Source organism: Bos indicus x Bos taurus, chromosome 3 (assembly GCF_003369695.1).
Source record: "Bos indicus x Bos taurus breed Angus x Brahman F1 hybrid chromosome 3, Bos_hybrid_MaternalHap_v2.0, whole genome shotgun sequence".
NCBI classification, from domain to species: domain Eukaryota; kingdom Metazoa; phylum Chordata; class Mammalia; order Artiodactyla; family Bovidae; genus Bos; species Bos indicus x Bos taurus.
This window is the reverse complement of record NC_040078.1, coordinates 9,831,707-9,846,985: the sequence shown is the minus strand read 5'-3', so window position 1 is coordinate 9,846,985 and position 15,279 is coordinate 9,831,707. Positions and strand designations below refer to the sequence as shown.

The 15,279-nt window shown below is 53.7% G+C and overlaps 1 protein-coding gene and 1 non-coding gene across 2 annotated transcripts; both read right to left on the bottom strand.

Annotated features, from left to right (window-relative positions):
• Positions 1 to 2,321: 2,321 nt before the first annotated feature.
• LOC113890643 lies at positions 2,322 to 2,483 on the bottom strand. The gene has a single exon (XR_003510598.1). It is a non-coding gene; the product is annotated as a U1 spliceosomal RNA (small nuclear RNA).
• Positions 2,484 to 3,791: 1,308 nt separating this feature from the next.
• VSIG8 (V-set and immunoglobulin domain containing 8) lies at positions 3,792 to 9,132 on the bottom strand. Its single transcript, XM_027525666.1, has 7 exons — positions 8,942 to 9,132; positions 7,881 to 8,139; positions 7,132 to 7,333; positions 6,787 to 7,008; positions 5,934 to 6,059; positions 5,403 to 5,610; positions 3,792 to 4,493 (listed from the first exon to the last, which is right to left on the bottom strand). The coding sequence occupies exons 1-7, from the start codon at positions 9,130 to 9,132 to the stop codon at positions 4,211 to 4,213; spliced, it is 1,491 nt and encodes a 496-aa protein (XP_027381467.1). The 3' UTR covers positions 3,792 to 4,210.
• Between the last annotated feature and the right edge of the window lie 6,147 nt (positions 9,133 to 15,279).

The window sequence follows — 15,279 nt, the reverse complement described above, 5'->3', positions numbered from 1 at the left end:
TTCCCTGCTGTCCAAGGGACTCTCAAGAGTCTTCTCCAACACCACATACGTGGACATGACTAAATCACAAATATTTACTACACGTTTTCTTCCTCCTTCCTTTCTTTCTTTTCTCCCCAAGCTAGCCAGTATGGGTCCACCATCACCTCAAACTCAGTTGCTACAAAAATAAGCTCGACAGTTTCACCTTCACCCTCCTCTGCTAAGTGTCCTGCCTTTGTCAAGGGCTTTGGTCTCCTCCCTAACAGTGTTCCATCCTCTGTCCTTCTAAAATACATCTGGAATAAAATAAGTAAAATAAAATAAATCCAGGAAGGCTGCTGAGGGCAATGGCCACAGGTGGCAGATGGGTGGCGGGAGGCTGTTTTGTCCGCTCCCTGCTGGCAGGCAGTGACCTGGCCCATGTTCTTCTAGATCCTCCAAAACCACCACCATCTCCTCACCTGCACAGTCCCATGTCTCTCAACGCTCTTTGCCGTTCAGCGTGTTCTTCTAATGTAACTGCAAGGAACTAAATGGAATCCATTTTGTTTCCACACAGCAGGAATAAATTAAATGAGTCCTCCAGATGGACTGGATGGAGGAAGAGCATGAACTCCAGAGCCTCACCCGAGGCTCCCTTGGGAAGCAGAGGGGGCAGGGCTAAACCTCCAAAAGAATGCTGCCTAAGCTGTGATTGAGTAATTAGCTCTTCAAACCCCTTTGTTTCCAGCAAAGCAGGGGAAACAATTAATCCCTCCATAGAGTCACGCAGTGTGACTGGGCCTAGAGTAATTGAAATGTAATGGGGCAGCAAGCATAGTTATTCTACCAGAAGCACAGAAGAAAAACCACTGGGGTTTCACACAGTTACGTTTTCGGGACATAATAGAGGATGAGTAGAGAATGACTTCCTAAAACCTGAATAAGAGGATCAGAGAGGGAACGGACTCAGGAAGGACTCAGGATGTCCCGTGAGTAGATTTCTCAGGGTTGGAGAGCCATTCACGGAAGATATGTGGATGGGAAGTTATGTTGTTGATGGTTACCAAGGACACATAAACTGTCTGAGTAATTTTTCATTGACTAGAGAAACTAGAATTCAGTTTTGGCAAGGCTGGGATGCCAAAAGGCAGAACTAGGAAGTGGGTGCTCTGTGTGTCTCTGGAAAAAAAGAGAAACTTGAGACTGCACTTAAGATTCCCTCGCTTGAAGCAACATTTGTGTGCACAGCCCTCTGCCAGCTTGCAGATATGGTCTGCCTAAGTTTGGCAAGTCAGTTGTTAAATGCAACCATTATTAAAAATAAAAGTATAAAAATTTACAATTAAATGAATTCTGCTGAGACACAGGAGATAAGCATTCAAAATTCACCCTATCCCAATTAGTCTGCTACAGTTCATGACTGTCTTAATTCTTGAGGTTATTTACTTCTGCAGAGATGGTGTGATAGTGTACATTTCTCCTGACTCCACTGCAAGGACATCACATCGGCAGCCTGAAGTCAGCCATGGTGGGGGAGTTTACATCAGGGCAATAGCAAATGATACACATTAGGGCCTTTTGGCCCCCAACATGCTCAACTTCACTCCCAAAACCACTCGTAAACATTTACCACCATAAATGTTCTCCAATACTGACAAGGTTTCAAGCAGGAGAAATGAAAAAGCCCAAAGTGTCCCTGAAGCAAAACCTTCAGAGCAGAAACTCCCATCCTTTCTCATCCAGAGGTGATGAGTACAGTGATCATTTATTTAGGGATTTAGGAACTTCCTGGGCTTCCCTGTTGAGTCACCCTGCCGAAAGTTGTTTCCAAAGTCTCTCTAAAATCTCTTACTGCTTCTTAATGAGCTTTTCTTGCCAGCACCTTGTTGTTCTCACCCTTCAAAGGAAGGCTAAGTCTGAGCATGGCTCCCTGGTTCCTGGAATGGGGAAGATGATGTCATTCAACACAACCTGCACAGCTGGCTGCCTCTGTACCTCACTTCCTTGCAGGGAGCTGAGCTGGAGGGTCTCAGACTGGGAGAGCCCTCCCCAAATCACCCTATTCAATCCCCAGCCTAAGGGCAAAAATGTGCCAGGCCCAGCATCCTACAGTTCTATGAACAAATCATCCTACAGGTGCTGTTAAATGTCTCCAAATAAATGAGGAAGAGATGGTTCCTGCAGTTCTCTGCTCCCCTCACTTAGTCCCCTTACTCCCTCCCCTTGTGTCCCCATCCATCCTCAAGAATCCCCACCTCCCCCCCAACCCCACCCTCCATCCCCCCACCCCCACTCTAAGACATCTCTCCCTGGCTCCCTCTGTTCCACCATCATCTCTCCTTTCTTTTGTTTTTCTTCAGGAGAAAGTGTGAATGCAGTCCCCCCCAGCACAAATTATGCCATCGAGTTTCCCACATTTGAGTAAATCACAGGGGCAGCACATCCCGAGTGCAATGGGTGAGCCTCGCCCTGGAAAAACCACCTTCATGATCACGGTGTGGCCCCTGCCAGGTAAGTGTCATCTCTCCTTTCTCTTCCCAAACTCTATCAAGGCAGAACCAGAGACGCCATTACCCTTTTGCAAGTACCCAAGCCAACAAGAAAGGTTTCCTAGTTACGTACAACCAAGCAAGGTTTCAGAGCTTCCTCTATCAACAAACTCCGAGGTCCATCCATTCCCCACAGTTCACATGGCCACAGGGTAGAAGCAGAAAGACTTCAGGAGCCCAGCTTCTCCTTAAGAGAAAAAAAGGCAAAAAAAAAAAAAAAAGACAAAGAAAAGGAAGTGCTATGCTCTCAGAGGCAGGTGGCTGGACAGAAGCAGGTAGAGCAGAGTGACCTTGAAGTACTATTATTGTCCTCAGAAGACCCTCAACCCCTAAACCAGGCACAGCTCCAGTCGTGTGCCTGTTGCAATCATCCAGCGTGGAGTACAGCCACTTGGTCCATTAGAGGCAGCTGAATTGAGAATGTGATGCTTAGGGCTCACGAAGAGTAGCACTTGGACCAAGGGATAAAAACAATGCGGGGACCCAATTTGAGTTCAACAGGAGAAACATATCTCTGACAGGCAGAGGCCAAAAGGACTGATTTGGGAGGTGCCACTGCAGGTATTCAAGAAGAGGTTGAAGTATCTTTTGTCAGGAATGTAGAAGAAGGAATTCAAATGTCAGGGAAACAGCATCAGTCTGAGAGTCAAACACGCCTGTTATTACCTGTGACCTTGGTTAAGATACTTAATACCTGTGAGCCTCAGTTGCTTCATCTATATAATGGGATACTGCACCTCACAGGATTACATAAGAAGAAATATCAGAAAGCACCTGGCATTCAGAGGGTGCCCAATAAATGTCAATCCCCTTTCCATTAAAAAGGGGGCTAGGTTAGATGAACTTAGTCTTTCTACCCCAGAGTAGGGCTCTGAAACCCTTCCTAGTTGTTGAAAAGGATGGCATACATCTGGGAGAGATCAGGAAGTCAGGATTTGCTAGGTGAGAGGAGACGGAAGAAAGATGCTGAGAATGGTCAGGGAATATTCAGAGAGGTCATGCCTGCCCGTTCCTTGTTTTCTCTTTTGATTTCTGGAATAAAAGAGAAAAGCAGGATTCTGGATTGAAAATCAAGCCTGAGGAGTCTCCGTCTCGGTAAAGGGTAGGATTAGACAGGCCCTTCCGGCTCTGACTGCTCCCGATCAAGGAGGGTAAGGGGGACATGTTCAGGAAATGATACTGGACAACAGGAAGCAAAGACTCCTCCCCTACCCCTGAGCATGGCCCACCACCCTGACCCCATGCCCAAACCTCCGTGGAACCACAGCCACCTCAGTCTCGAATCTTAAATTTTCTTTATTGTGCTAACTCTGCTGCCTCGGAGCTCAGATCTCACACTCACAATTCAGTCCAGATCCCCACCCACCCAGCCCCCGGGGCTCTCTGCCTTGGCTGGGGACACTGGCCACCGGCCTCGTGCGCTCTCGGACTTCCTCCTCTCTCCCTCTCCACGAGCCTGGGGCTCCAAGGATGAGAAGAGGGCCCGAATGGCCTTTCTGTGCCGTCTCCCGCCCTCTCCTACGTTTAGAGAAGGAGGCTCAGCCGTTCGACTCAGTTCCCGAGGGAAACGTCCTCAGCCCCCAGCCGCCGCGCGGCCGGGAGCAGCCGAGGTCGGCGCCGGCCGGAGCGCGTCCCCAGCTGCGAGCAGAGAGCCCCGCGCCCCACTCCCAGCCGGGGCGCAGCCCAGCGGCGCGCGCTCACACCAGCAGGCCGTCCTTGCTCTGCAGCGGCCCCTCGGCGGTGCTGCTGGCGGGCTCGGCGCTCTTGACCTGGACGTAGACCGGCGAGGGGCCCGCTTCGCAGGCGGCGGCCGCGGGGGCGGGGCGGGCCGCCAGGGCCACGTCCTCCGGGCCGCCGCAGGGCTGAGGCGCGTACTTGCGGCGCAGGGAGCGGCTGACGTTCTGCGTCGGGTACCCCAGGAGGTGGGTGACGCGGTTGCCGCGCCCGCTGGCCTTGCACCCCGGCGCCACGGCGTCCTCTCTGTGGAAAACAACAGGCGGGCGGGTGAGCGGGCTCCTCCGCGGCGGGGCGTGGGCACGGCCTGGGCAGAGCCGGGGGCTCTTGGCAGTCTCTCGTCTCCCGCGCCTCCCTCCGCCTCCCCTCGCCTCTCAGCTTCAGCCTCGACCTACTCTCCTCTCTGCCCCTTCCTGACCCGCGGCTCCGCAGCGTTCCCGGAGCCACCGTCCCCATCCTCCTCCGGACGGGGCTTGTCCACACATGTCCGGACAGCCCACGGCAGGGCAGGCCGCCCCATCTAGGCGCCCTCCTGTCCCCTTCTCATGTTTTCGCAGAACCACCGGCTCTGATAGAAAGGGAACCTTGGAGACCCAGAAGGAGCTGCTTTCCCTGACCTTCTTTCCTTCCTTAACCCTGACCTTGCCCTCTCTCTTCCTCTTTTCTCATCTCTCCTCTCTTAATCTTCTCCATCTTTTTCTCCATCCCCAGGGTATTGCAGTCATTAGCACTACTAGTCTTGTACTATTTTTATTTCTAGTTTGTTTCTAATATAAGTTGTTAGCACTATTCTTAATATTAATGAACTCTTCTTAAATAGGCATGTCCAAGAATTCTCACCGGCGCGATACAAGGGAAAAGTGAAAAATACAGGCCCTGCCCTCCAGGAGCTTACAGTCTAGACAAGACAGAGAGGTGCAAAGACGCGAAGGAGATGGAGGGCAGGAGAGCAGAAGTGAAGACTGGCAGGGGAAGAGGAAAGAGAAAAGCCATGCGATGAGTGGCCGGTTGACATGCTCTGGTCCCAGCACTCCTTGGCGATGGTAGGCAGGGTGGGGGTGGGGGTCCCAGCCGGCCGGTGGTAGGCAGGGGTGAGAGGGAGCAGGGCGCCGGTCCCCTGCCGCGCAGCAGCATGCAGCATGCATCAGGTTTTACCTGATCTCATTAGACAAGTCGCCGCAGGCCCCTCCGCCGACCCCGCCGCCGACCCCGCCGCCGTAGCCGAAGGCACCGCGGGAGCCGCCGCCGACCCCGGCGCCCCCGCAGCAGCAGCAGACGAGCCCCCAGATGCCCACCAAGAGGCAGCCCAGCGCGAGCAAAGAGCCCAGCACTGCGCCGATGATGATTCCTATGCGCCGGGTGTCTGGGGAGAGAAGTAGAGACTAGTCAGGCTTTCTGCAGCCTAGCAGGTGCTTGGCTAACCCGGAGTGGCAAGCACAGGACTTCTGTATGAAAAAGGATGGGGGACCCAGGAGATAGGGCCCTTGGACACACAGGGAGGAATATATGGGGAGAGGCAAGTTAACTCCTCATATTTGCATGTTTCTCCCAGGGCTTCCTGGCTGACCTTGGCAGAGCTATATGCATTGATGAGACCCATAAGGCTGATCCTGCTGAGACTCCAAAATACAGCCCAGGTTCCTCCCATCCAACCCTCCCAGCCAAGGAGCCATTGCCTGCACCCACCTGAGACCTTCACCTCCACCACACACACGCTGTAGCCCACGTGGTTGGCCACTGTGCACTGATACAGCCCATCATCCTTGTAGGAGATGTCCTTCAACACTAGGTCACCGTTGTTCAGGCCTGAAACTGAAGGAGCATCAGAGGGCAATGGTGAGGCCAAGGGGCTTGGTGTTTGAGAGCTTGACCCCAGCCTAGACCACTGCGGGATGGCCCATGGAAGGAGGGTGTGTGTACACACACAAGTCCACCCCACTGTGTCCAGGTGAGTCACCTTCCCCTGCTGAAAGAGAGGCAAGGAAGGCCCCTTTCCCAGCAACAGGAAAGAAACCATGATTTCACTCTCTGACCTTGGGGAAATATGCCCCCTCCCTGAGCCTCGGTCTCCTCATTTGTGCAGTGAGGACCAGGTTAGACCAGAGGAATTCTAAGGCTCCTTCCAGCTCTGATCGTCTTTGATTGTGAGTACCAGTCAGCATCTCTCTGTGCCAGCAGCTTTACACACCTCATCCCGTGTAATTCTCACACGCGCTTGGAGGATGGCCCTTAGCATTCCCTTCTCATATACCGTAGAATGAAACCACAGCACAGAGAGGCCAAGCCACTTGCCTGAGCCTTGCTGCCAGTCACGGTCCAGCCAGAATGCAAACCCAGCTCTATCTGAAACCATGCTCTTTCTGAATTAGTCATGCTGCTTTCGACTGACTCTCCCCTTTTACCTTCTCTTCTTCCCTCTATAGCAGCTTCTGGAACAGGCTCCAAGGAGGAGTCTCCCACAGCTGGTGCCGCTGATGACCTAGGGGAGCCCCAGCGGGACCCAGCATCCCCATCTTCCCCTCTCCCAAGGCCCCCTCACCTTGACTGATGGAGCTGTGGAAAGACTCATGGTAGGAGAGCTCAGAGTGGAAGCTGTGCTGAGAATGGTAAGACCCAGCCCGGTAGGGGTGAGTATGCCCGCTGATCTTGGCCCACTTGTAGGTGAGAGGTGGGCTGCCCCCATTGGCGAAGCACTTCAGCACCACATCATTGCCGTGTGTAAAGTGGCCCTCAGACCAGCATAAGGGCACCGCAGGCCGCGCTACAGGGAAGAGGATAGTTGTGAGCCAGGGCCCAGCCAAGAGGCAGAGCCAGGCTCAGGGTGGCCAGGCCACCCTTGATTCTGAAGGCTGGGGAAGGGGATCCCAGAGGAGCCTGCTCACACCTTGGACGGTGATGATGACCCTCCGGGTGGCCACGGTGGTCTTCTTTACCCGGCACTCATAGGTGGCTGTGTCGGAGACTTGCAGGTTCGAGAGGGTAATGGAGGCATCGTACTGGCTGGGGTCTGAGGCTGCAAAGCGCACCCTCTGCTGCAGATGGGGGAGGTTGCCATGGTTGATCGTCTTGTCCTGGTAACTAAGGAACTGTGAAGAGAAGAAAACAGAGATGGTGAGACAGGTAGAGCCAAGGAAGGCCTTGTGGATTGGCTGTCTGGGGCAATTCACTGAACTTCCCTGAGACTCAGCTTTCTTGGATGAAAAACAGGAATGATAATGCCTGATCCACTGACTTTTAACAGAATGTGTGAGATCATATGAAATCAGGCACTCTCTGCCTAATAGCTACCTCCCAGGGGCATGTGAGGATTAAATGGGATGAGATGAATAAAGCCACAGGCGCACAGAGAAGCTGGATGGTACTCAATCAAAGGCTATCTGAGCTGGAAGTGTAAGGTCGGGCCAGGACAGTGCCTGTCTTCCTTTTGGAGTGGGGTGGGAGGAGTTGGCCTGACTGGCTGGCTTGATTGGAAATTACACAGCTCCTCCCCATTGCCCCATTCTCTCGAGAAGCCTTGGGGAAAGTTCAAGGGCTGGGTTTTCTTATTCGCCCTGCAGTGTGCTAGCTGCCCAACAAGTGAATACTATGAAGTGTGGAGTAAGGAGAATCACGTACCCAGAGAGAATCACTTACCACATTCTCCCGATGTGAGGGGTCTGAGTTGACCTGCTTCCACTCGATGTCCAGCCCATTAGGACCGTAGTCCTCAGGGTCCAGGATGTAGGGGCAGCCCAGCCTCACATTGTCACCTTCCGCCAGGTACAGGATCTCCTGGCCATCCCCGTTGATCCGTACAGCAGACAGCAGCGCTAGGATACAGGCAGGGCAGATGGGATAAGGGGAGCGGGACCAGGGCTTGGGATCAGCTTTAGCTCCCTTCTCTCCACCATTCCTTGTCAGTGGCAGCCCGGGCCTCAGTGCGGGTTCCTCAGGGAGTAGGGCCTGCTCTCAGAGTGTGCATGACTTGATCCATGCATATCTGTGCTGACTTGTGTTAGCGTGTCTGTATTCTATAACTGTGTAGAATTGCAACTATACTGTTTGTATATTGTATATATATAGTTATTAAGAATGCTTATATATGGGACTTCTCTGGTGGTCCAGTGGTTAGGAATTCGCCCTCCAATGCAGGGGATGTGAGTGCGATACCTGGTCAAGGAGCTAAGATCCTACGCACTGTGAGGCAACTAAGCCCATGCACCATGACTATTGAGCCAACACACTCTAGAGCCTACGTGCCACAACTCGAGAAAGCCCATGTTCTGCAGTGAAGACCCAGCACAGTCAAAATAAAAATAATAAAATTTTAAAATAAAATATGAATGCTTGTATGTATGCATGATTATATATGCATGTGTGGATATGTCCACATATGTACATTGTGTGTTTATGAGTGTTTGTGGCTGCTTATGTGTACTGTAGGGAGATTTATGCACATGACTAGGTAGAGTGTCTGCTTCTATATTTACATGACAGGACCTGCGGGTGTGAGCGTGTGTGTGCCTGTGTGTGGAGGCATGTGGAGCACGTCGAGTTGTTAAATGCTCTGATGGAAGCGACTGGCTGGTTAAAAGCCACATCTGTCTGGACCAAGTGAAGTGGTCGTGTCCAGAGGCAGGAGGATGGACACCATGACCTCTGGAGTCCTCTGTGTGTCTGTGTGTGACAGTGCATATCTGTGGCTGTGTGCCCACGTGACGGTGTGTGCCTGGCTGTGTAAGTGCTCTGAGTGATAGTGTGTGCCTGTGTGCAGCTGTGACCAGGAGCTTGGCTGCATCCGTGTGTGACAATGCATGATGGCGTTGAGACCAAGGCCGCAGTCGTCTGTAGTATAGGACGGGCGAGCCTTGCGTGAAGGCATGTGGCATTGTGTGCTCTGCGTCATGCCCCCTGTGTGATCCTGTGGCTCAGGTATAGCCACCTTCACATGCTCGCTCCACCTGGGGCCCCTCCCGCTGCTACCAGCCCTAGCCTCACTGAGTCAGCCCCAAGTGAGGAGCCAGGATCTGGAAGCTCAGGACTGATCTCTCCCTCCCTCCCCTGAAGCCCCAGGCAAGTGCTAGCCCCAACCGGTTGGACCTACAGAGGAACACGAAGTTGGGGGGTTGGTACCCAAAGGGCCCCAACCCTGGCTGAGCGGGCATCACGCCACCTCCCAGTCTCCAGCCTTCCCCTCGCCCCCGGCCCCTTGCCCAGCCTGGCTCACTCTGCAAGAATTAGCGAGTCCTTTGGCATCTCAGCCCCTGGTCTCGATTGCTCATCCTGCTTTTGCTTCTCTGGCTCTCTCCCGGGACCACCTGCACACTTAGAGAGCGTCTCACACACACACACGATTACACACTGTCACAGCCAGAGACATCAACACACAGACACAGTCTTACACGCCTTCAAAATGCAGATACCTACCTATGGAGTCCCACCTTCCTGTACACACAGACACTGTCAGATCCACACAGACACACAGTCATACAGACACAACTACACACAAACACAGGTACATATTAATCCAGAAGATACGCCCACTGCATACACTGGCAGTCCCCCATGCGCGTTCATTCAAGACTAAGCTGCATAAGCTTAGCCTGGTTCTTAGAGAGCCAGCAGGAGCCCTTTCAACATCCGCAGCACCACAGGCATCACTGAACCTGCCCCTCAGGATCCCAGCTGGGCCATCAGCCATGCCCTGAACCTGCCCCCCACCCCTGCTCAAGCCTCCAGGGTAACCCAGAGCAGGCAGACTAGCTGCTGGGGCTCTAACGGGACTTGGTGATGCCTTCTCTAGCCCCAGGCCATGCTAACACCAGCCCACTCCTGAGATAAAGATCCTAACACCATCTGCCAGGCCCTGGGCTGGCACAAGGCAAGCCAGAGATGAGCCAGAACTCAGTAGAGTGCGGAGGCTCCACCCTGGGGAAGCAACAAGAGAATGCTCTCCACATCCTGGGAGCCAGCCGGGCGGGAGGGTAAGTATTCTGGGCAGGGGGCTTGGGAGGGAGGGATGGACTGAAAGAGAGTGTCTCCACCCTGCACTAGGCAGAGTGTCTGCCTTTGTCCCAGGCCAGGGAGCCTCACCCTAGCCTTTTAGTTTCCCTAAATCTCTCTCAACCTCCTCCCAGGCTTTCTGCACCCTCTTGCTCTCCTGGGGAAGTCACTCCTGGTGTCTCACCTTCACAGGTGCTAAGGAAGTACCTCCAGGGAGTGTGAGAGGAGAGAGAAGCTGGGGGGATGGAAGAAGACCAGAGTGGAAGAGCAAGAGTTGGGTGCAGAGACTTAGAGGAGGGGCAGGGAAATCACGACAGGCTTGCCAAGGAAGAGGGCAGATGCCTCAAAAGCCCTGTCTACTCTCAGCTTGTAAGTCCTTTGTGAATTTGTAAGCTGCTTCCAGAACCATGAACCCTCCTTCTGCAGATAAAGGAGGAGAAGGGAAGGGAGGGGAGAAACGGCAGCCCCACAAAAGGTACACACGACACACAGAGATGTGCCAGGTCCCCACAGCACAGCTTCCACGGTAAGCTCAGCCAGGCCAGCTCCCACCAGACAGAGAAGATGTTGCAGGCTTGCTGCCAGAAAGGCGGACACTCATATGCTCCCTGCTCCCTGAGCTCCTCCCCTGTGCCCCCTCAGCCTGCACCCTGACCCCCGAGAGCATCTCAGCCATGTCCACCGATGCCCATACAGATGGGCTCTTGCTAGGACTTGCCCCATCCTGGGCAGGCAGCCTCGATGTCCAGTCCGGAGCCCTGCCCTCCACGCGTGTCCCAGGGAGGGGGCTCTGGGAGTCACCTTCCCCGCCCTCCCCAGGCTCACCCTGGACAGGCTGTGTGCTACCCTGGAGCTTTCACAGTGCAGGGGCCCAGTCCTGCTGGAAGCAGCCCATTCATTCTCCACCAGCCCAAGGCTCTGCCCTCTCCAGGCAAGTGGGGTGGGTGGGAGGCCCTCCCACTGGGGATAGCACACAGACCAATGGAAAAGAGATCTTTCCAGGCTCCTCCTAAGCCCCCACCCCCAGTTCCCATAGTAACTCCTGGTGAGCCCTTTGCTCCCATTCACAGCATGTACAAACGTGTGTGAGCCCCACAGGTTCACGGACACAATGAAGAGCCATCCAAGAACACATGCCCCAAACCAAGTGCAGGGCTCTCCTGGGGAGAGGTCCCCTTGGCAACATCCAAACTCCAGCCCAGCAGGGCAAGGGGGGCAGCACCCTGCCAGGGAATCTGAGCCCACCTTCCAGGCTCCTCTGTGAGCCCCTCATTGCCTTTCTCCTGTGCATCCGGCATCAGGTGGGCATCCCGCCCCTGCCCAGCCCCATACCTGGGCTCAGGCATGCGAGCAGAAGGTGGAATGCTCCTCGGACTCCCATGTCTCTAGGTTCAGTGCTTCCTCCGCCGGGGCTAGGATCCCTGGGGCCGGTGGCTGCAGGCCGGCGGCTGTGGGTGTGTGGGGACAGGTGGAGGGAAGGGGAGCGGAGGGCCCAGACGCTGCCCGGGGGTGGCAGGAAGGTGCAGCAAGTGCCCTGCTGGGGAGCAGCCGGAGTTATTTCTACAGGAGGGAGGGGGCCTGGTCCCCGCCTTGGGGAGGAGTCCCAGGAGCCCTAATTAGCAGGGTGACAAAGAGTGGCCTACCCAGGCATCACCCAGCCCTTCCCCAAGCTCTTCCCTATCCTGAGAGAGGCGCAGGGTGGCCAGCGGGACTTGTAATTAGGCACCTGTTAAACTTCCACTTCCTCCTGGCCCCATCCTTGGGGTGACAACAGTCACCCAATTTTACGGCGTCCACGGAGCACCCCTCACCACTCATTTGTTGCCTCTTCCCTCGGGGAAATGGAGAAGAGGAAGGGGAAGCCAGACTGGGGGTGCAGGGGTAACCAGGAGCTGAAGGCTGGCGCTGACCCCAGGGCACTGTGTTTGACACGCAGGTTTCCAAATCCCACGCCCTCCTCATTTCCCTGACCCTGCAGACCCCCTCCCACCCAGGTCAAGACCTGTGGGAAAGGGCACCAGGGAAGGGGATGCTGGGACTGGAGGGGAGGCCCCAGATTAAAGGGACCCAGGACTTCAAAGGGCGTCAGGCCTCCTGAGCTGAAAGGAGGAGGGGAGGGGTCTGTGGGGAATTGGGGTCTTCCCCTGGCTGCCCCCTCTTGAGCTGTGCCCTGCGCCTTTACCTGAGGCAGGGTCACCCCCAGGTGCACAGGATCCTGCAGAACCGGGTGTGTTACAGGGGATCCAGCCTCCCACCTCCCACACACAACCAAAACCAGTTCAGTGACGCCTAAGACGAGAGGGCCCAGCGGGTGCAGAGGGAGTGAGGTGAGTGGACAGGCAGGTGAGGGGCTGCTGGGGAAATGAGCGCCAGGAAGGCAGGGGAAGGGGTGTGCCTTTGTACATGGACACCCCTCACCAGAGTGTCTGTTGAGTAGTACCAAGCCCCTCTTTACACCCTTCTTTCAGGGATAGAATGGTGCCCTTGCTTCTGTGCACAGGGAGACCAAGGACCCTCCTGACGTGGATGGTCATCAGGGTGACTAAGCCCCCACCATTGCAGGCAGGTTGGAGCTGGGATGAGAAGTCCTGCTGGGCAGGGCGAGAAAATGGAGGGCCAGCCCTTGCTCATTGCTCCTGGGAGTTGGGGGGGCGGTCCCAGAACAGGCCTTGGGCCTCCCCTAGACTCCAGGACTGCCCCATACACAGTGGTAGGGGCCCAGCCATGAGTGGCTTTATTCAACAATTCAACTCTCTCCAAAGGCTTAAGGGTCCTGCCCTATTGCTGACAGGGGCACAGGAAGGGGATGGGGAAGAGTCTTGGAGAGAGTCACGGGGCTCAGGACGCTGCCAGGGCCCACCCCTCTGGGAAAAATAAGACAGAACAATAAGGAAGTACAAGGAGTCTATGCTGGAATCTCTGCATTCCAGCCCCACAGCTGCACTCCCAACAATAACAGCGTGCTCCGGGGCCCACGACTTGTACACTGTAAATGTCCTTATTTGCTTATTCACTTTAAGGATTATAGGATTGGCCTGCACACTCTGGAGAACACAGATCATTATTCCCACTTTACAGATGGGGATATAGAGGTCTAGAAAAACACGAGGATTTAGTCTAGGTGATGCTGCTACAGCCTGACTAAGTGGAGAACAAGCAGGCATCCTGACTCTCAGTCCAGAGTGGACCAAGAAAAGGGCATAGCAACCCTGTGGGTTACCAGACCCACTCCTGGGGAAAGGCAATGATAGATGGAGGGGTGAACAGGTGGGGCCAGGAAGAGGGAGTCTGAAAAGAGAGGAGTAAGACTGTGGTTCCTTTAGACTGAAATGTAGGGCTGAGGTTTAACTGGATTCGGAATTTTAGCTACTGTTAGAGTTGGAGAGAAGACTGGAGCCGAGATTAAGATTGAGGTTAGGTGGAATGAGGAACGAGGCTCAGGTCACATTTGAGGTTGGGAAGAGAGTTAACATTAGGATTAAGGATAGAATTACAGCTAGAACTGAGGCTAGGCTTCATGGCTGGGATTCGTGTTTGATAAGGAACAGGGTTTTAGTGTCATCTACAGCTTTGCCTGGGGATGCAATCGAAGGCAGGCTTGAGATTGACTTAGGATTGGATTTAGAGCTGGGTCAAACTTGAGTTTGGGGTTTGACTTAGAATAGGCATGGGAAATAGATGGGGAAACAGTGGAAACAGTGTCAGACTTTATTTGGGGGGGCTCCAAAATCACTGCAGATGGTGACTGCAGCCATGAAATTAAAAGACGCTTACTCCTTGGAAGGAAAGTTATGACCAACCTAGATAGCATATTCAAAAGCAGAGACATTACTTTGCCAACAAAGGTCCATCTAGTCAAGGCTATGGTTTTCCAGTGGTCATGTATGGATGTGAGAGTTGGACTGTGAAGAAAGCAACAAAGAATTGATGCTTTTGAACTGTGGTGTTGGAGAAGACTCTTGAGAGTCCCTTGGACCGAAAGGAGATCCAACCAGTCCATTCTAAAGGAGATCAGTCCTGGGTGTTATTTGGAAGGAATTATGCTAAAGCTGAAACTCCAGTACTTTGGCCACCTCATGCGAAGAGTTGACTCATTGGAAAACACTCTGATGCTGGGAGGGATTGGGGGCAGGAGGAGAAGGGGATGACAGAGGATGAGATGGCTGGATGGCATCACTGACTCGATGGACTTGAGTTTGAGTGAACTCCAGGAGTCCGTGATGGACAGGGAGGCCTGGTGTGTTGCAATTCATGGGGTCACAAAGAGTCAGACAAGACTGAGCTACTGAACTGAACTGAACTGAACTGAGGCTGTGGTTAGAGTTAAAACTTCGGTTAAAGTTACATGGACAGAGGGTTCATGGGGATCAAAAATGAGGTTGTATTTATGATATAGAAAGACCTCAACCTTCATTCATTAAGTCTGACTTTGGCTAGAATTTTCATTCCTTTCTTCTGGGAGAATACCAGTAGCACATGTTCATTGGGATTTCAAAATTTTGGAAAGAGTTCTAAATACATGTATGCCCATCTGAAAGAAATAAAGCAACTGAATCCCATAAGAAATACAACCTCTTAAATTCTGCTCCATGACCTAAGCTCACCATCTGGTCAAGCTCCCAGAAGGGCATTTGGGGAGGGGATGCAGGAAGCTATATCAGTGAGTGGGGCTCTGACACCAAATGGAACTGGACAATGGGGTCCATCAGAGGCAGTTTTACTTGGGTGAAGGGGTTCCTGGTTTTGAAGTCGAGGAGATTGGCTCTGGGGGAGACCAAGGGCCTAGATGCTCCTGGGAGAACAGCCACTTTTGAGGTCTCCATGCAGGGGCTCCTCAAAGTCTCAAAAGGCAGGACACATTGTTGCTCCCCTTTGACCCACTGAGGGCTAATTACCACCTCCTTGCAATCTGGGGCCCATAAAAGAAGCTGTCGGCATTCTTGCCTTGCGCCCTGAGCCCTGCAGGGGTTTTGGGGGGTGGTATTGGAGTGATGGCACTGGGGCATCTGCTCAATTTTCAAAGCACAATTCCAGCCCATGGCCCCTCCCT

Coding starts and splice junctions, on each gene's coding strand:
- VSIG8 (XM_027525666.1), bottom strand. CDS start 9,132: ATGACGCAGAGCACACAATGCCACATGCCTTCACGCAAGGCTCGCCCG. Junction 8,140..8,941: donor AGCCAGGCACACACCGTCAC/GTGGGCACACAG, acceptor GCCACTGACAAG/GAATGGTGGAGAGAAGGGAG. Junction 6,060..6,786: donor CCACAGCTCCATCAGTCAAG/GTGAGGGGGCCT, acceptor ATGCTCCTTCAG/TTTCAGGCCTGAACAACGGT.